This window comes from Hydra vulgaris, chromosome 11 (assembly GCF_038396675.1).
Source record: "Hydra vulgaris chromosome 11, alternate assembly HydraT2T_AEP".
Lineage (NCBI taxonomy): Eukaryota > Metazoa > Cnidaria > Hydrozoa > Anthoathecata > Hydridae > Hydra > Hydra vulgaris.
Window position 1 is genome coordinate 3,502,286 of NC_088930.1, and position 22,715 is coordinate 3,525,000.

The following is a 22,715-nucleotide window of genomic DNA, read 5'->3' on the forward strand; positions in this document are numbered from 1 at the left end:
TATGCAGATCTTGTTCTATTTCATCACAAGTACCAAGACTCGACTCAAACTTTAATTTATGTCCGAAAACCAAATGATTTGGTGTGAGTGCCTCGTCACCTTGATTATTATGTAAATATGTTAAAGGTCGGTTGTTTAGAACCATTTCAATTTCAGTAAGTAAAGTTCGCAATTCTTCATATGAAGCTTTCGAGGTCTTTAAGGATTTCTTTAAACATCTTTTCGTCATTCGTACTAGTCGTTCAAACATCCCTCCCCAAGAAGGAGCATTAAATTTCCGTCTTATAGAATGGTTTGCAGCAAATGATTGAGTTTCAAATGGAACGAATTGAGAGCCATTGTCAAAATAAATAGTTTTAGGAACACCCCGCCTTCCAATCGACGAATACCCAAAATAAATGCACTTGATGAGCAGTCAGCTACTAAGTCTAATATAATCGAACGACTGCTGCTGCATGTAAACAAAAAAGTCCAAGCTTTATTTAATGTACTTTTATCATAATCATCTCTAATGTATACTGGACCAGCATAATCTAACGCTCTTCACTTGAAAGCAAAATCAGAGTTTAAACGACTCTCAGGTAAAGGAGGAGCAGGTGGATAAGAATAAGGTTTACGTCCATACGTCGACAAGTTGAACATTCTCGTATCACACTCTTTGCTAAACGCCTGCAACAAGGTATCCAATACTGAGATCTTAAAGCATTGATCGTTTCTTTTACTCCATTGTGCTTTACAAGCTTATGAAAATGTAAAATTAACAATTTAGAAATATAACAGTGATTGAAAATAAAAATAGGAAACTTAATGTCGTATTCTAAATCAGCATTCTCAATTCTGCCACGACTTCGAAATATTCCATCATCAACGAATAAACGTAGATCTTTTCGTAACTGTTTAAAATTATTCTCATCAATTAGATTTATCTGTGAAAATTTAATCTACAAGCGTTTCGAGTTATTTATTTCATCAGAAGTAATCGACTTTAAAGTGGTTGTCTTTTTATCTTTTGCATTATTAATAAATCGAGGAATCCACGATGTCACTCGTAGTAAATACCTAAAATCACTAAATTTAGCAATATTAATAAAGTCAAGAATAATATTAAATTTAACATGTGCCACATTAGAAAAAACTTCAAGTGTTTCATTTACATAATTAACATGCTCATAATATGGCCATTTGATATTAATATCGTTTAAAAAATTGGGTCCAGAAAACTTTATTCATTCAGTTCATTATTATTTAATTTCTTGAGAGAAGATCCTCGAGAAGTTATATCTGCAGGATTTCTATACGATTCAACATATTTCCAATTACAAATTAAAGTCAATTCTCTTATTTTAGTTAATCTGTTTTGTATAAATTGCTCATAGGTATTATTAGTCTTGAAAATCCAATGCAAGCAAATTGTCGAATCAGTCCAATACACTATATTTCAAATGTTATATACGGATATTATTTGATCATAAATAGATGTTATTAATTTTGCTAAAAGTAAAGTTGCAGAAAGTTCCAATCGAGGGATCGTGCTCTTGCCTAATGGGGCAACCCTAGACTTCGAGGCTCTCAAAGAGGCACGACTAAAATTAGCATTAAAAAATCTAAGATAGACTCAACACCAAAAGGACTTTACACTTGCATCAGAAAACCCATGTAATTCAAACTTTACATCATTCATTTTACCCAACCCGGGGATCATATACCATCGAAGTACTGCAATTTGAAAAACAGATTTGAAATCATCTAAAATAACGTTCCAAGTAGACAATAAGTCGCCAAACAGTTTTTCAATCCACCCTAATTTAGCAATGCAAATTTTTTGAAATAAAATTTTGCATGTAACAACTACTGCATTTATAAGACCTATTGGATCATAAACACTGGCGATGAAACTCATTATTTCTCTTTTTGTGGGAGTTATCGAGGCAATATTTACCAACTCCTCAAACGATTAAATTATCATATCTTCTGTCTTATTCCAATTAAGACCTAAAACTTTTGAATTTGATTTCCTCTCAGCGTTGTCACCATTAATTTGTTTCTCGAAATCTAAAGAGTTAGACTCAAATTTTTTTAAGTTAAACCCTCCTTTTAATAAATTTTACATTTAACAAAAAATAAAACCCCTTCTTCAATGGAACTACCACTAGAATTCAAATCATCTATATACAAGATTGTAAAAACTTAGACAAAATTTTACTATCAGAGAGACAATACCTCTCTGCATGATATATCAACGTGGCATTAAGGAGAAATGGAGACGAAGTAACGCCAAAAGGAACACGACATAAACGATAAGTGGCTAGTTGAGATGAATACAAATTACTATTATTAATATTATAGATATCATCGAACCATATGAGACGTAAATAATTTCTGTCATTTTTATCAAGAGCAATTTGTAAAAATGCTTTCTCTATATCTGCAATAAAGGCATATTTATTTGCACGAAACCGTAATAATATAAAAAATAAAGGTGTTGCTAAACTTGGTCCAGCATTTATACATTCATTTAATGATGGACCTGATAATGTGGAACTTGCATCAAAAACAATTCTTACTTTAGTTGTAGTCTTATCTTTACGACACACTGGGCGATGTAACAAGTAATGTACCTCCCCAATACTCGAATCATAACTATCTACTTTCTCTATTACGCCAGACTTTAATTGATCAATGATTATTTTATTATATTCATTCAAAAGGTCAGAATCATTCTTTAACTTTTTGAGAACTGTGTTCAAACGTTTCATACATAAACTATAATTATCACTCAATAGTGGATGGTTCTCTTTAAATGGCAATTTAACTGTATACTTACACTCTTTATTATCATAATGAATATTATTCTTAAAACGTTCAACAATATTATTTTCAACTCCTGAATTTTTTCAATTCCCAAAACTTTTTAATATTATTATTAAATTGAGGAACTTTATCAATGAATTCCGATTCAACTTTTAAAGTGTGCGTTGAAAAAACACAAAAATCTTTTCCAGATGTTGTATTAACATTACCACTTAATATATAACCAACAAATGATTCTAAAGCAACAGGAACTGTATTGGCACGAATTATCTTACCATTAAAAAATGACCAATAATCCGCTCCAATTTGTATATCAACTTCTAAGGACTTACAATCAAAATTACTATCAGCTAAAGTGGTATCTTTTAAATGTTTAAACGAATCAACAGCCTCCTCTATATATTGACCACTTAGAGGGGCACATATGGGCTTGACAAAACAAGTTATAGACCTTAAAGAATCTCTTAAAGTCAGTATAGATAATTTAACCATGTCTAAGGTCTGTGTTTGGCTCTGATTGCCAAAAGTTTTAATGTTTAATTGCTTTCTACCAATTGTGGGTAAAAAGAGCTTTTTACGTAAGGCTGGGGAAACATAACTTAGTTGAGAACAACTGTCAAATAATAAGCGACATCTAAGTGTTTTATCCTTATTTTTCACGGTAACCATAGCAGTTTGCAACAACACACTTTTAGATTTTAATGCTTCAGTACTAGCAACAGACGTCAACTTACTGTTTGATTTTTTATTATCGTCAATATGAGAAGGAAACCTTTTAAAACATGACCTGATTTCAGGCAATTAAAGCAACGCCTTTTTTCTCTTAAAATATTTCTTCTAGATATTATATTAGTTACAATTTTACAATTTTCACTTTTATGATTTTTACTACAAAAAATGCACTTTAACTCATTCTGTGGCTTAAAGGAAGCACTAGAATGTAGTACTTCTGCTGTTGATGGATTAAAATTACCTTCTCTGCCTGACTGCGCCTTCTCCCTAGCTTGTAATTCAGATTTTAAAGATTTTAAAACATATTTTTATATCCCAATTATAACAGCAATCAAAGTTTTTAGCAATAATTAAATTTAACTCCTCTGGAATTTTTTGCATCACAATAGGAATTAATAAAGGTCCATACATAGTTGAATCTATAACTAGGTTTTTTAAGCTTCTAATTTGAACTTCGATATTATCATGTATACGTTGTAGTAAAGAAATATTGCTTATATTCTGCACTCTCTCTAAAGATAGGAGTGACTTCATATGTGTTGAAATTAAAAGTTGCTTATCACTAAATCTTTCTTTAAGTAATTCTAAAGATGTATGGTAGTTGTCATTTGTTAAAGCTAAACCCGAAATTGTTTTTAAAGCTTTCCCTTTGAGTAAATTTCGTAAGTAATTAAGCTTTTGAATTGGGGAAAAGTCATTATTATTATGAATGGCACATTCAAAATTTTCAAAAAACGTCTTCCATTCCTTAGGCTTCCCATTAAAGGTACTTAATTTCAAAGGTGAAAGCTTAATATTAGTGCGATTTGCAAAACTTTTTACAGTACTAGATTGTGATTCGTTACTTTTGTAAATATTATCATTGAATTTTTCGATTACCTTTATGTTCTTCTTAAAATATAAAGAAAATTCATTAGCTAAATTCTCTTCAATCTGTAACTCTTCTTCGTCCTTAATTAAATTGATCAAATCATCATCAATTAATTTGATTTTGTTATTTTTTTCAACTAAAAGTTCTTTAAAACTAGATAGTTCTTCTAAAGAGCTATTATCTTGGCTAGAATTAGTCATAAAATCATCAGCCTTTTCAAATATGTTTTTAATAGCAGTGACCGTAATGGAAGAACACGTCATTTGCCAGGTATACTTGACATTATATAAACCCTTGGAATGTCAAGAAATGATGTTCACTTAAAACACTATGGTCAATTCCGACACAAACACAAATAACAAACATATATATATATATATATATATATATATATATATATATATATATATATATATATATATATATATATATATATATATATATATATATATATATATATATATATATATTTATACAGTGATCGAAATTTACTTAGCCGCACACAATTTTTATTCGAAATTTTAATTTTTAAGGAAAATTTACTAGGTAAAAAAGAAAATATGATTTTTATTGTATAGCTTAGTTATTAAGTATTTTATTAGTAAAGTATTTATGATAAAAATATATCACAATAAAAATAGAAAAAAATAATAATAAGGAATGCACTTTTCATATGCGAATTTTCATTAGACGCACTATTAAAATTAAATAATGAAAATAAAAAAAATATTTTTTTTAAATTTTAATATTTGGTGGGTCCTCCGTGGTTCTTAATCACTTCAAAAATTCTATTTGGCATTGAATTAATGAGCGATTAGAGTGTCATTGGTTGAATTTCTTGCCAACGCCTTTTGACTTCACCTCGAAGCTCTTGAATGCTGCTAAATTGTCGTCCATTTTCATAAACCTTTCGAGATAAGATTCCCCAAAGGTTCTCAATTGGATTGAGATCTGGACTATATGCAGGCCATCTCATCAATTCGATGTTTTTGGATTCAAACCATGCCATAGTTTCTCTTGATTTATAAATGGGTGCATTGTCTTGTTGGAAAATGACTTGATCTTTCAAGTTATTTTCCAAAAAATCGATTAAGACATCTTCTAATAAATCTGTATAATTAATGGATTTCATTTTTGTTGATATAAAACATATCGATGTCTTTCCATTGATACAAAATGCTGCCCATGTCATTAATGATCCACCACCAAAATTGCGTGACAAACGAGGTGCATTTTTTTTTCGCAAATCATGCCAGTAATAGCTAAAACCATCTGGTCCATCAGGATTAAGCTTCTTTTCGTCAGAAAATACGACATATTTCCACTTTTCTCCAAAATCCATATATTTTCTGGCGAATTTAAGTCGTGCTTCTTTGTGTATTTGCTTTAAACATGGCTTTTTTAGTGGTTTTCGCCATTTTATATTATCAGATCTTGACAATATTTATTGAACACGTCTAGGAGTGATTGTCAAACTTAATTCTGATATGATTTGACTCGCAGTTAACTTTTGTTTTGTCGCTATTTGTCGAATTTGTTCCACTTTCCTTTTCGTTATCTTGTAGTTTTTACGTATTTTTTGATTGACGCCATATACTGACCCAAGTTTCAAAAAGTTTCTAATCACCTTTTCAGATCGTCCAATTTTTCGTCCAATTTCTCTATTAGATAACCCGGAATCCTTAAATGCTTTAATTAAACCTTTTTCATGGTCATTTAAAAATTTTCCGTGTGCCATTTCACTAAAAATATGAAACATTGAATTTTAAATTTATGAAAAATATTTTTATAAGTCAATTATGAAATTACTTACAATTTAAATTGATTTTTTCAACACCAAAACTAAAAATTATATCTCAAATTTAATAAAACAGAACTGCGTCTATACAAATTTCGCACTCAAATAAATCAAATAACTAAATTTTTTTATATAAAGAAATTATAAAAACAATGATATCAATTATCTTTTAATTATCAATTAACAAACAATGGTATAAATATATCACATACAGAAATTTCTTGATAAAACGTTTAATTAAGTCTCTATAATGAAAATTCTTATAAAAATTGTGTGCGGCTATGAAAATTTCGTTCACTGTATATATATATATATATATATATATACATATATATATATATATATATATATATATATATATATATATATATATATATATATATATATATATATATATATAACTTTTTTAATGCTAATAAAAATACGTGCATTAAACAACCCCAAATTTTGGATTAACCCAAAAAACAAGTACAATATCAATAAGTAGTTAACTCAACTATTCAAATTCTATTTTAAACCAATTAAATGATTTTCACCAAAAACTTTACCTTTGAAAAACTTGAGTTTTGCTCTGCAGTGAAGATATGTAAAAAAATCAGAATTTTGTTGCCCCAAAAGTGCAGCATGAGTAACAACTTAACTTAAATGATAAACACTACTTCATAAAAAATCTGTAGAAGAAAACCTTTCTCTCAAGATACTTGAACTTTTCTCATACGATGGTTATAAAGCCAGTCTGTATAAAAATCTACCTAATTTTTATTTGCAAAATTTCCCCATGGCCAAGTGAAACAAATCCATGAATTTATTTCAATTAAACTGTTCAATCCATAATTAAGCTTCAAACTGTTTCATATAAATAATTCTTGCAAGTAAAAGCATTAATTAATATATTATTCTCATAAGTGAGAGCAAAGATTTACATTCAAAGTTACCCCGCTATTTTTCATTTAAAGTTAAATATTATAAATATTTACACTATTTTTGCTTTTACTTTTAAATTACACGCTCCCCCTCCTTGTATTTAGCACGCAAGAGTATCACATTTTCTAATTCTGAGACAATAAGTAGACAAGTTATTATTGATTGCATCTTTTTTAATAACAGAAACGTTAAACAAAAACTGTATCATGAGAAGAGTATTGTAATTTATTAGGTTTTCCCAAGGATCTTTCGTACTCATGTTTTCTTATAAATGAAAATCATTATAAATATGTAATATTCTATATCCAACGTGTTAAAATTTAATGTCATCACTCGAAACTCCATTAAAAAAAATAATCTCAAACAGGCCACCCTAATATGGAATAAAATTTTAAAAAAATGAAGCTTAAAACACCAGCTTAATAGTGAGGAACAACCTATTAAAAATACATAAATGTAAGTAAAGTTCAATACATCAAGCCAAGATAGTAATATTTAATAATATAATATTTCAAACAATTGTTTAATTTTGAGATCCTTGTTGAACAATATTAAGCATTCTTGTTTAATTTTGGGACCCTTGATGAACAATATTCAGCTTTCTTTGAAAAGAGTTTCGCTTCGATTTATTCTTTGAAATGAGGTTCGCTTTGACTTATTCTAAAAGATATACAAAAATTTTAAGTAAAACATAAAATGCGCTTGCGACATTACCTTCGCTGAACGCTTGATTCTTTGAATATAATTATTAAATTGTTCGCATATGGACGGTGTTCACGTGAGACGAAGAAGTCAAACGACTGGATTTAAAAGTATTGGAACATTTATATGTGTATCCATGAAAAATATCATGAAAAAATCTAGTCTTTAAAAAATACTGCGACTCTCTGTTTTTACAATACTCAGATAAATTGCAAGCAAAAATCATAAAATAAATCGTCCGGAGCTTCCGGAGAATGAGTATAAAGCGACGCTGCAGGATTCTTTCGACCTTCTCTGCCTGGAATTACATGAAATCCACAGCAATGAGCATGAACAGTAAAAAACCAAAAAAAACCATAAGTTGTTTCTTTCTTTAAAACGGAAGGAGATTGTCGCAGTTCACATCTGGATGGTCATCAAAAACAAACTTTTTGCGATTTCTTTATCTACAGTGAAATCGCGCATTCTTCTAATTTGACTTCCATGTTAAGTAAAGTAGTATGCGCGACCATACTTAGCTGGATTTTAAGAATTTTCAATTATGCTGATATCACCACATGATTCATTGAATGTATGAATGTAAATTATTGCAATATTATCAACCAGCATCGCTACATCAGAGCGTTTATTTCCATTTTACGAACAATTAACAGAATTAAGTACAATGATTTAGATTTATGTACGTAAATTTTCACATCCTCTATAGAAACGCTATTTTCCAATACGAACATCATAAGAGATGATATCTCAGAACAAAATTTATATGGAATTATTGAATCCATTGATGCATCAGCTGCAAGTAATATAAAAAATTCTGCAAAGTGCTGTTCTTTTTTGCTGAGGGCAATCTATTACAGTTATCACTCTGGTAAAAACAGCTTTAGCATAAAGGGGTATAAAAAAATCTATAGAGGCTTCTAAAGATAATCGTAATATAAATACTGTAATTTATTATTGTGTTAGTGTCGTTTCACTTTTGTTTTTAAAGGCATTTCTATAAGCGGTTCTATATTCCACGCGGTCTTTCAATGAAGGTCAAGCAAGCAAATTAGAGCTGATAAATTTTTAGTTTCAAGAAACAATTGATGTTGTTCATTAATTAATTTTACAATAAAAATCTTAATAAATGTTTGTTTGTTGTTCATTATTTGTATTTTTCTAATTTTTATAGCCTGTTTCTTTTTCTTTAAATAAATAAGACTGTTATTTGTTGACATCTAAGTGTATATACATAAATTTGCGTATATTTCAGTACATTTTATATTTCTCTGTATCTATATATATATTTTCTCTTAGAAAGAAAAAAGAGGTATTTGAAAAAGTAAAAGATACTCTGTTAAAAGTTGTCAAAAGTGTGTTGTGTTATGCTTTATTTTTAAGGTAACTGAATATATATTTAGATTTTTAAATTTGTTTTTAAATGGTTTTATCTTTTTTATTACTTTAGATAAAAGTATACTGACTGACATTGCAAAAAAAAATGGATTTCGATAAATCCTAAATTAAATTGTTAAACGTTTTTATTTTAAAAATTAATATTTTAAATTAATAATAATTTATTTTAATTTTTGTTTATTAATTTTTAACCTGAATGAAAAACCAGTGGTTAAACTAATGAGTTAAATTGTAGAGGTTTATATATCATATATTCTAAAGTAATTGCATTTGATTTTTTGTAATATATTGCTTTACATTGCATAAGACATTTTAATTTTTTTTTCTTTTAAATAGTTAAATAAATTTGTTTTATAGATAAGAAACCAAGTAAGATTCAACATTATGTTTTTGTTTTTATTATTAAGTAATATGTTTGTTATTAGGATTGCAGGTTTTTGTTGATTTTTACTTGAACATTATTATTTATCTCTTGATAGATATGTTTATTACATTGTAGATATATTTAGAACTTTAAACTATTAATATTTTGATATTTTTAATTTTTTTTTTAATATTTTATTTTATTATCATGTTCACTTAAAATAATGGTAAATGTTATAGAAAAGATCTTAACTATTGAAATTCTTTTGTGTTTCTTTGTTTATTATTACATATTATTACAGTCGTAATACCACTGTTAATATGTTTACTGGTAACAGTGAAATTGAAATGGATGATATTAGGCTTAAATAATTTATTAGAAGCGATATTATCAACTTAAAAATAATTGATAGTTTAGTGAAATGATTAGGCAAGCTGAAATTATTTGTCATCAAAATGTAAGAAATGCTGCTTAGTAAAAAGAAATTATTTTATACCTAAATTAGAACATCATGGTTAGACGAGTTGAAAGTAATTAAATGAAAGAGATAGGCCGAGACCAGATAAATCATTCTCAAAATGTACGAAAAAACAAAAAAAATGTAATATATAACAAGAAGAGATACCATACTAGATTATAATTATTTAGGAGAAATGAACCAGATCTGTCAGCATTGCTGTGCTAAAATATTTCTTGATGGAGCACATATTTTATGTTGCTATAATAGAAAGGTAGTTTTGCTTCCATTTTTTTTTCGCAAGCTTTACAAGATTTACAAGAAGTTATATATATCATAATTCCAATACCAATTTTTTAAAATAAATCAGAATTCAATACGCCTGTCTTTATTTTGCCTTAATTACTGATAATGTGGTTTAACCTATGAATCATGTTTTAAAATATGTAAATTTTAGAAAGCAACATCATTGCAATCAACTTTGCTTACATAGTTTAATGTTTTATTTGCAAACTATAGTTGGTGAAGTTGCAGTTGTATTCGTTGGAGAATATGGTGTTTCACCTGCTTTCAGGGAAGTTATTTACCAAAAGGTCATTTAGAAGTTATGTTTAGTATGTCAGCTAACAGATCCTACGGCTATTCACTTTTTTTTCCCAGAGATGGCCTATAATTGGTGCGCAATCCTGAACATGCAACATTGGTTAGAAATTGTGTATTATAGTTTTACAATCAATTTAAAGTTAAAATATAGTCTTTTATTAAAAAAAATCACAATTTATAAGATTCTTTTAAGTTTATTTATTATTCCGTTGAAACAATAGTAATATTAGTGGTAATATGTAAATATTACCACTAATATTAAAGTACTAGCAGAAAGCAACCCGTAATACGGATTACGGTCGGTCTGTTAATTTATAGTTGCTGTTTTCCACAATTTAAAGTTGCGATACCTTAACTAATACCCTGAAAGAAAAACTACTTCAAATTAAAAAATTAAACTATCTGTAAAATTAAAATAAATTAATTTACCAATTATTTAACGTTATTTGAGTAATTTACAACTGACATAGGTCATATCAGTGTATGGCCGAACCATTTTCCTAGACATTACTAAGTTCAACACAATACGTTTTTAGTTACTGACACAAAATAATAACACTTCATCATGCCTTAAATTGACGAAAGATTAAAGCTAAATTCTTGTTATATTTTTTATAACATGAACTTTAATTAATAAGAATATGAAGTGAAGTAATTTATTTATGAGTTATTAATTTTTTGGTATCCCCTTGATACATGTTTCTTTAAAAAAGGAAATTGTCTTTAAAACGATAAATGCACACAACTAAATAAATTTATTATAAATAACGAAGCAATTGAGTACAAATACGTTTCAAACAAAAAAAAGTCAATTTACAATCAAACATGTGTATTAGGGTGGAGCGATTTTCATAGCAAAAAAAAAAGAGTTTAAAAACCAATATTACTGAGACACGAATCAATGTCTATTGATTATAAGATGAATCAATGTCTATTGATTATAAGAAGAATTTAAATTCCAAAGAGGACCCTTGAGGGTCCTCTTTGGAATTTAAATTCTTGACAGGTCCTAATATTTTTGAATTTTTTTTTTCTAAACCATATTAACCTTGGACTCAAAAAAAGCAGAAAAAAATGCTTGTTTCATAAATAATTATTATTATTAATTATTAGAAAAATTTTTTAGTGAAAAAAATACTTGCAAAAATATACCTTAAACCCCCGTTTTGTTGAGAACGGGGGTTTTTAATGAAAAAAACAACTCTACCTTTTTTTTTACTCTACTTTTTAATTTTAATTTTTTAATAAAAACAAATATTATTTTCAAAATCAGTATAATATTTTGCTTCTTTTAAGTATCAAGTTAATATAGTTTAGAGAAAAAAAATTTAAACAATATTAGGACCCATCAAAAATTTAGAATCCAAAGGGGAACCTCAAGAACTTATCTAAACTATAAAAAAAAAAGAGTAAGGTTCTTTTTTCACCAAAAGATATTGATTTGCTGCTCAGGCAAATCAAATTTCAAAAATTTTCAAAATCACTCTACCCTAATGTGTATTACAAATTGTAAAAAATATGTAAACTTTGATCTTTTTTATATTGCATTAATGCGTCATATGACAAACCGAAAATAAAAAATTGTAACAGATAAGTAGACATAAAAGAAAAACAAAACAAACAAACTGGAAAACAATTTACCTGCTTTTTGGTAGCCTGTTGTCATACTTAAACTGCTGTCATGATGCAACTTGTCGGTGTTGTTTTATGACGTTATTTCACGTTGGCTTTTAGTAAACTTTAGTTATATTTAAAAGACATTACAATAGATTTAAAATATTTTATTTAAAAAGAAAAAAAAAATGCTTCAAGGAGCCAAACTAAAAACATTTAAGATAAAAAATCAAATAAATATAAATAAATTGCATTTATATAGCTAAATAGTCTGGGCTTATAGTAAATTTTAAAAGCAGTGTTTTCAATAAATTAAACTACCAATTAATTATTTTTAACAAATAGAATGTAGCATCCTGTTATGATGATTGGGTAGTGAATCAATTTAACTATATTTAAGTTTAATTGGTGAAAAACAAATAAAATTTCAATTAAAAAAGACAAAAACAAACCAAATACAAACAATAGTATATTATAAAAAATAAAAAATTACAAATTAAAAAAAAAATTACATAATAAAAAAAAAGAAAAAAAGTCACCAAAGAAAAAACGGCAACAAAAAAGTTTTAAATATCTTCACTGATTTTTCTTCGGTGTCTCCCAACACCCCGGTATGGATGAGCCCTCCATTTGAAGGATGGCTCATCCATACCGCCATTACTTCGCCACCTATTGAAGGACCTCTCCGAGAGAGGCCCTGGGTGTTGGGAGCGATATCTTTCATATTCCTCAAATGTTAACGACTCTAAAATTACAAATAGAAGGGTATAATAAAATCTAAAAACATTTGCAATTTTTTTAAATCAAAATAAAAAGCATAACCTCACCATTTTCACAGGATGAAGAGGATGTTAAAAATATATTAAAAAAAAGTAAATTAAAAAAAGTTAAACTTGTGAGAAATTTAATTTTAATAAAAATATGAGTAAAATGCAAACAGTTTAAAAATGTCATATTTATAATAGATAATTCTTTCACCTATTGCACATATTTCTCCGTAAAAAATATATAAAATTTAAAACACAGCCCTACCAGTTATGCTTCTCCAGACACTAAAGACAAAAAATATACCTCAGAATAATTGATAGAACTATATTTATGTATAAATAAATAATTAACTATAATTTTTTTTACCTATTCCCCTCATTTCTTACATGAAGTTGTCTAAAGTAAGATAAAAGATAACTGAAGCTAAAACTAATTAAAACTAAACTAAAATTAACTGTAAACTAAACCAAAACTAAAAAAAACTTTAAATTTTAATATCTGTACCTCAGAAGACAAAGGTCGGTTATCCAGTTTTTTGGGAAAATGAGTTATGTATGAGACCTTTTTAATTTTTCAGTATCTACATAGGTATAAAGACTGTTTTCCTGCAACAATGTGAAACAAAGTTTGGTCAATATAAAGGGTCTGGTGTCCCCACAATGTTCAAAGGAAAAACGTCTGTAGTTCAGAAATGACTTTTCACTTTTTTTATTTAACTTTTTATTTTTGTCAGAATTATATTTCATGTGCCTCAATACAAATTAAATAAGACAAATTAAATAAAACATAAATTTAACCATCAAGAATAAAAAGCCAATAAAGACTAATTTTTTTACTATTTACTCTCTCCTGGACAATTTCTAAAATGTGACAACTGACTTGGACTACTGAGTGTACAGATATAAATGCTTTATTTAACTATACTAATCACATAATTTATTTTTTAGTTTTTTTTCCAACTCTCCTAAAACAAAAAAGAAAATAAAGCTTTAGTACTTGAAGTTTTAAAATTCCAGTTACAGTACAAATAAACAAATTCCTATTAACAATTATTTTAATAGCAAAAACACTGACTTATTTCAGTCTTCAATTCTGTGTCTAAACAATAAAAGCACTTAAATGTATAGACGTTAAAGTATATACTTAACCTTTTAAAAATAAATTCACTAAACTAATGTAACTAATACCTTTATTAGCTCTCTCTTGATCAACTAAAGAAAATAAATTTTAATTAAACTAACTTGAGGTAAAATAATAAGCTGTCTTACTGAGAATTTTAAATTTCTTCTCTATTATTGACAATATAATTTTAAGTATTACCTTAGTTAAGCCCAACAACTATACGTTCTTGTGCTTATTGTATAAAAATATAAAAACCTACTGTTTTACTTTCAAGTCAACAACGATATTTTAAAAAACATTTTAGTTACCTTATAAAAAAATTAAAATCCGTTTAAATATACTACCTCTCTCTTCATTGTTGTCAACTAAACAGAAAAACAAACAAACGACTGATAGTAAATTTTCCCATTGATAGTAGGTTATTAAATATATTATATAGATCAAAGATCTATAATCTGCTCTAACAGTCTACAACATTATCATTAAACTATAACTATTTTCGACAACCTGGTGTAATTTAACATTGATATATTTTTTTTCAAATGACAAAAATTATTAAAGTACATTATATAAACATAGAACAAATGTAGTGATAGTGGATTTATTCCAAAAATAGAAAGAACCTTTAGAAAAAAGCTTACTGCTTTTAAATCTACAAAAATTTCCAACTTACATTTTTTTATCTGCATTTATATATAATAAAATATGAATTAATGAGTTACCATTATTTAAAGTTGATCCAGAAGCAACTAAAATAAATTATCAAATAAAAAGTTTATTTATATAATCTTGACGATAATGTTGAAATAAACAATATTTATTGTTTGAAAAGTTAAGTAACAAATGTAATTCAAGTATGTTAAAATAAATGTACGAAGTTACCTGTTGTGGCTGGTGCAACTGAAGTTATAACTAAATAAAAAAATATTAAATAAAAAAGCTATTTTATCTATCTTATCTATTTTATCCTGATAATTATGTTTAAATAAACAATATTTATTGATTCCTTTTAAAAAAAATTAAAAAACATTACTATTTGCTGTAAAATAAAATAAAAGACATTACTACCACTTGCACCAACTGATGATGCTACCACACCTAAATGACAAATATTATTAAAATTTTTAAAACGTATTCAATGCTTTAAAAGAATATTCAAAAGAAGTTTTTAAATCTTCAAAATCTAAGTCCTTACTGAGTTCTACCTGTCTGTCTAAAAATAAAAATTGAGATAAAATTATATACAATAAAAATGCTAATGCTACATTTGTACTCAAATAAAATCTAAATTATAAAACTTACTTAAGTCGCTGTCAGCTACTCTGTCTAAAAAAAAATTTGTATTCTCATTAATCCTAATCTATAATCTATAAATAAACTTACTAATATAAACGATAAATAAACTTGAACTAATATAAACTATAAATAAACTACTATATACTATATAAACTAATATAAACTATAAATAAACTAATATAACTATGTTACTAATATAAAAACTATAAATAAACTACTATACACTATATACTTACTAAAAAGGCCTTCGGCTCCTTCTAACTGCTCTAAAAAAATGAAAAATACTTGCTTAAAATGATCTAAAAAGACTGAAGACAAAACTGAAACACTTTACTAAAAAAGAAACATTGTACTAAAAAAGAATTTTTTACTTGTCATTTTAGTTTTAACTTCTTCTAAAAAAAAAAACAGAAAAATGAAAACAACGAACAACAAACAAATTTTAGTTTTTAAACAATGAACAACATCAGTTCCACTTGAAACTAAAAATTTATCAGCTCTAATCGACTGGAAGACCTTGCTTGAAAGAAACGCTTAAGTAAAGAAACGCTTTTAGAAAAGCCTAGAAAGTTTTTTATTAAAAAAGAAAGTGAAACGACACTAACAATATTGAATTACAGTATTCATATTTAGAAGATTAGATAAGTTACAGCATTTATGTTTAGATTGTATTATAAAAACTATTTTACCAGACATTTTATTTCTAACTTCTTCTAAAAAATGAAAACAGGCTATAAAAATTAGAATAATAAAAACAACCAACAACAAACAAACGACTATTTAAATTTTTGTTTTAAACAATGAACAACATCTCCTTGAGACTTTAAACAATGAACAACTCTTCCCGAGAATAAAAGTATATCATCTCGAATTCGTAAGCTGACTTAACTTGAAAGACCGCATGGAAAAAGAAACCGCGCATAAAAAAGTCTAGAAACTTCTTAAAAACTAAGAAATAGTGTATTTTACAGAATACAGAACCGTAAATAACAATACGAACAATAGGCGAAACATTAGGCGTAACTATGCGCACTATTCATTACCGTATTAATATATAAGAGTATTATAAAATAAAGCTTTTTTTCGTCGTAGTTACTACGAAAAAAAGCTTTATTTGGTCCTCAAAATTGAGGATTAAAATCAAACTCTGCACGTATTACTAAACAGTATTGAAACAGTAAAGTGCGAAACTGTGCTAAGCCTAATACCTCCTGTAGAATGATGTTAAATTACCCCTAGTATTCATAGAAGTTTATTGATTAACTTATTGAAACAGGAACAGAGCAACCAGACTTTTCTGCCAATTCAGAAGATATTGGTGCAAATACATTGCTGAGACCAAAGATCTGTATCTGTACACATAAGTAACAGCTGTAGCTGCTCCGATGAATGTCTCTTGTTGGATGGAATATTAGCTAACGTTAAGTAAACTGCAAGAATTTTATGTTTGTTTCTTCCTGACCCAATTGGGTTGACAACTTCAAAAGAATCTTGATATATCATAAGATGTAATATCTTATCATCAGACTTTGCAATATCTTGAAATAGGGATTCACTAACCATGTCTGTGTATATACCAAAATTTTTCTCGTGTTTTAGCAAAAACCCAGGTTCATGCCTTTGTTTGTTGTAGTGTAGAGCAGGGCATATTAGGACAGTAAGGCATAACGGGACAGTTTTGCCTGAAACATTATATCTCAGCTAAAAGTTATTTTATTTTAAATATTTTTAATAAAACATTTTAAATTATTGTGCTTTAAGCTACTAAAATGATTTCCTTTCTCCAGTCGGTCAATGTACATAGGTTGTACTAACTCCATCTCGGGTCTAATCTAATCTTCTGGTTTATTGATAAAAGTCTCGTTTAGGATTTTGCTATCAGTCTCAGCTCGCTTTTTTCTACAGCATACTTGAAGAAATCTATACTTTCTCGATTTCCGCAAATTTCTGTTAGGTTTAAACCCTTCTGGAAACTATATGAATAAACCTTTTTAGGTTGTCTTAAACCTCTGATACTTTTCGATATCTTGATACCTTTCTTATGGTCTTGGACCAATTGGTTTTCTCCCTGCAATATGCAAAGATTGACCGTTCAGCCGGGTTACTGTAGTCGTTTTGACGCAGGGATAAGAGATATAGTTTCACATCTTTCCTTCCCATATCTTTCTATACCTCAAGCTCCCTTAATTCTCGGTCTGTCCAGGCAAATTATTTTTTCTCCATCAGCTGATTGTTCCATTCCGCTATATGATTGCTTTCCATATGCACTTGAAGCTCTTAGAAAAAAGCAGCTCGCGCAAGCAAACTTTTTTTTAATCACTTCTTTTACGCCTCTGCAGTACCTCAGATGTGTCCCCACACTTAATTGGTGTTCACTAACAACTGGACACAGATTGCATTGGTAACCGCTTATTTTTACACTCGAGTGACGTTTTGCAAAATGTCGTTTTAAGATCCTTACCGCTGTTATGTATCTCTACACACACAGGACAGCACTAAATTTCATCGGTACCCGGGTGTGTGATCACGCACGTATTTCTCCCACAAGCTCTTGCTGTTATGTTATTGACTGGTACAGTCCCCTTTCCAATTGAGAGTACGTTACTTTCTTTCATGCTACTCGTAACAACCAATGAATTCAGATTTATATTACACTCCTAATCTGACGAGACCGGACATGCATTAGCCTTTATCACTAATCTACTGATCTATGCTTCTTGTTGCTCCGCGTTGAGGCTGCATGACCAAATTTACTATAGTAGACACAAGAGACAAAAGAGGTGGTATAGAACTCCACTTTTCCACTTACAAAACCTAAGCTACCAAAACTGAACCTTCAGGACCCGTAGAGACAGGTTTTCCATAGTAAGCTTAATCGACGACAGTAACTGCCACCAACTCAACCCGTTACAGATTTCGCTCCTAGCTTCATCTATTTGATTTTTATCTTTGCAACCTGTGTCTGATAGTTCTTTGGGCACTGTTTTCTTGTCTTTTGCTAGCGCTTTTGTCATATTTGTCCATCGATGAGTGGAGGCACTAAGAATGTATTGATCCGTTGCCTGTCATAAAACAATCTGATGCACTACAACAACCAATAGCATTTTTTGAACTAAATTTAATGAAAACGCAAAGCAAGGTGTGTAAGTTGCATATTCACAAACAGATATAATATGAGCTTAAACACCATGGTAACAGTACCAGTCATATTTGATGCATTATCATACGTCTGACCATGACAGTTGTTAATGTCAATATTGTATGAGAAGAACTTTAGTAATGCATTTGATAATTCAATTCCAGTGTAACTTCCAAACTTAATGAATGTCAAAAAAAACTCAATTAGTTTAATTAGTTTTGCTTATTTAAAGAACTGTCACTGACAATTGATTGACATGTGATAAGTCAGGTGTTAAATCAATTGACACACTTTATATTTTATATCACGTTTTTATATTTTATCAGCAATAAACAAAAGTACTTTTTGACCCCTCAAATAAGCTCATCTGGCAGCAGTAGATGTTTTTCCGCGACCTGGATTGCCATGCTTATCAATATGTGCAACTAAAAAAGGCTAATAATGAGCTAATAGCTCGAGGATGCGCATAATGATACCATTGTGCAGTGAAATAATATTTTCTTAAAAATATACAAGCCGATATATAACTTTCACTATTATCATGTAGCTCGACATCACGTTGTCAAATTTTTTAAAGACTAAACCCTTGTATTAAAGGAGAATTTTTTTCATATTTACTAATTAAAGCTTACGCTTGAAATAATAAACATATCCATTTAATGGTGAGTATCAAAGCTGGTATGTTCTGCATTCTCATCAGTTAATTTATAATGTCTAGTGAATATTAATGGATACCATTTTCAATTTGTACCATTTTCAATTTGTATTACTGCCCGAGAGTTTCGATTGGAAAAATCCTTCATCTTTAAATCACTGCACAGTGGTTCGCCAAAAATTGATTTTTGGCCAAAATTCAGAAAAACATCTGTATTTTTTGTTACTGTTATAATTTTTTAACACAGCATTATCCAGTCTTTTCAAAAAAATCTAGGTTTCATATTTTTTCTTGAAAGAAAAGTCATTAACCGTATCCAAGAGCGATTAAAAATCGATAAATAATTCTTGCAAAAATAGATTTAAAACTATATGGACACATGTATAGATTTTTTTTTTTAACCAAATTTTATGGTATAAAGTTTAATTTGAAATAATAATTATTATTGTGTATTTCCATAATTTATTTGTGTTTAAAACTAGCATAAAATAAAATTTTTGTCTACAATTCTAACTTCTTCCTTAAACTTAAGTCCGCATGCATGGACTTGATCGATATTATTTTATTAAATTCTAGTATGCATATACTATTCAAAAAAAAATCAGCTGCAGATATAATTATTTAAACCAACTTTAAAGCTCCCAAAATATACCTACTTTATGTTATTAAAAATACTCTAGTATTTATTCTGTTTGTTTAATTTCTATAAATACATGTTCAAAAACATTTTTTTTTTCTTTATACAATCGTACTTGCTACCTAAATTGTTAAAAATAGTTCAATTATTTATTTTTACTTTTATAAAATATTCCATATATTAAACTAGATGAAACTACTTCAAAAAATGCATATTTTAGTAAATTTAAAATCCATGTAAAATGCAAAGTCCTCTATTAAACATAATATTTATAGTAAATTTTGAACATCTATTATCGCCTGACAATTCCTAAAGAAAATCGGCTGCAGTTAATTTAAAATAAGGGAACTTAGGGGCTGTTCATAAGGATAAAATTCATCCCGCCTAACCGAGGTGCCCCGGTTAGGCGGGATGAATTTCGGCTGTGTTCATATGGAAAAAAACATCTCGCTCAAACGGGACGTTTTTAATCACGTGACATTTGTTTTCATAATCGCGCAAATTATTAAATTAAAAATGGAAGTTAAAAAAAAAATTGTTCTTATTGCTACAACTAATATAATAGCTTTCCAATCTTATTTGATGCACATTAAAAGTATAATATTATTACGTATTTTACAAAACGAGCATCACATTAAACTTATCATTAACAATCTCTTAAGAAAAAAAAACTTTCGCCTTAAAAAGCTTAAAGATAAAATGTTGAGAAGAAATAGTAAAAAACCCCGTAGCTATTGGTACAAAATTGGACGGTCTGATAAATGGTGGAAAAACATGATATCTGGTATTTCTCCTGAAAGTTACTGGTTTAAAAATTTTAGATTGTCAAAAAGTGCATTTAGGAACTTGGCTAAACAGCTTAAACCCTTCATAGCACCTAATCTAAAATCCCCTAATTATAGAGCTTTGAGCACAGAAAAAAAGCTTGCAATTACTCTATACTATCTTAAGGATAATGACAGCCAACTGCTTTGGGATAGCAGTAAATACAGTCTCTTCAATTATTACACAAGTGTGTGAAAAAATTGTTTATCACCTACGGCCAATCTATATATCTCTACCGAAAAAAGAAATCGAAATGAGACAAAAGGTGGCTGAGTTTGAATCCAAGTTTGGCATGATTCAAGCTTTTGGTTGTATAGACGGTACGCATGTGCCAATTGTATGTCCTGTTGAAAACTCTCAAGATTATTTTTGTTATAAATAATATTATTCCATGAATGTTCAAGCAGTATGTGATTATAAAGGAATGTTTATGGATGTAGAATGCGTTTGGCCTGGAAGTGTTCACGATAGCAAAGTATTTTCCAACTCATCCATAAACAAAAAACTTCGCGATGGTTTCTTACCAGGTGCATTTCAATCAGTATTGCATGGATACGAAAAAATTGGAACATATATCGTTGGTGATCCAGCCTATCCCTTAACTCCGTTTTGTATAAAAGAGTATCAAACCTGTAGCAGTAACGAGCAAGTAGTATTTAATAGCATGCTTCGATCAGCTCGAAACCCTATCGAATGTGCATTTGGGAGATTAAAAGCTCGTTGGGCAATTCTTACCAGAAAAATAGATTTTAAATTGGAACTTGTACCAATAATTGTTTATGCTACATTTGTATTACATAATTTTTGTAAGAAACACAAAACATTAGTTGATTCTGACAGTGTAAATAACCAAGTTCAGCTAATTAAGTATAATGAAGAAACTTATATTAATCAACCAAACCCAGTTTATTCAAACAATACAGCAGAAGGAGAGTTCACAAGAAAATTGCTTACATCTTACATTTCAGAATGTTTGCCAAATGAATAACAATAATATGCTTAAATCATAAAATCACTTATAATGGTAAAATCACAGACTTCTGCATTTTTTAGAATTTTGCATTTATTTTCTGCATAATTAAAATATATAGTTTTGTTTATTGTTTAAAATATATAGTTTTGTAATTATATTTAGTTTTATATACCCCTTCAAAATCTTGATTAGTATTTTACCAAATAAGTATGTAAAATACTATAAACCTTTACTAAACAACATTAATAAAACAAAGTTATGGATGTGTTTCATATTAGAAAAAACTAACAACTATCTTTTAACACTATACTATCATATAGGAACATATGCTCTTTATAGTCACAGCAAAAAATAAAAATGTAATAAAAAGTGTGTATAAAACAGTTTTGCTACTTTTGCTATTTCTCAGGAGTTGGATGAGGATCTTGAAAATTTTGAGAATATGTAGGTGCGTTAAAATTGTCATTAGTTGGAATAGGTTGGGGTTGTGTCAAATATTGTGGTTGAATAGGTTGCATTGCCATCGCTAACATTTCAATTGAACGACACATGCTATTTCCCACATTAACCATGGAATTGCTTACTTGTTCTAGTGATTTAGCAAAGCTTTTGCTTGATAAACGTAAACTTTCAGCCAAATCAATCTTAAATTTAGCGTCTTCTTTTGCTTCAGCGAATAATAGTTTTTCACGTTGACTTGCAGATAAATTTTTTTCTAAATGTTTTCTCTTGTTATCAATTAGTTTAGGAACAACATTTGTCTTTCTTTTACAACTTGTTGTAGATGTAATTGTTTCAGAAAAACATTCTTGTGGTGGCGTTGATAAGTGGTCAAGAGATTCTTCATTAATATCATTATATTCAGTTTCTTCATTATGACTGTTTATTTTTTCTTTATCGACTTCACTACTCTTTATGCCAAAAGACAAAGGTTTTATATTTGCTGAAAAACCCCAAATTTCAATCAACTTATCATAAAACTCGTATACAATTTTTCCACTTCCACTTTTCGTTCCTAAAGTGACAGCT

General features: G+C 28.4%; 1 protein-coding gene and 1 pseudogene across 1 annotated transcript; one reads left to right on the forward strand and one right to left on the reverse strand.

Annotated features, from left to right (window-relative positions):
- The first annotated feature begins 21,104 nt into the window (after nt 1–21,104).
- Nucleotides 21,105–21,701, forward strand: LOC136086786 (uncharacterized). Its single transcript, XM_065809276.1, has one exon. It carries the CDS (start codon nt 21,105–21,107, stop codon nt 21,699–21,701), a length of 597 nt encoding a protein of 198 aa, XP_065665348.1.
- A 383-nt stretch (nt 21,702–22,084) lies between these two features.
- Nucleotides 22,085–22,715, reverse strand: part of LOC136086787 (uncharacterized) — a 987-nt pseudogene continuing 356 nt past the window's right edge.

Excerpts from the sequence above, each read along its gene's own strand:
- LOC136086786 (XM_065809276.1), top strand. The coding sequence starts at position 21,105 with ATGAATGTTCAAGCAGTATGTGATTATAAAGGAATGTTTATGGATGTA.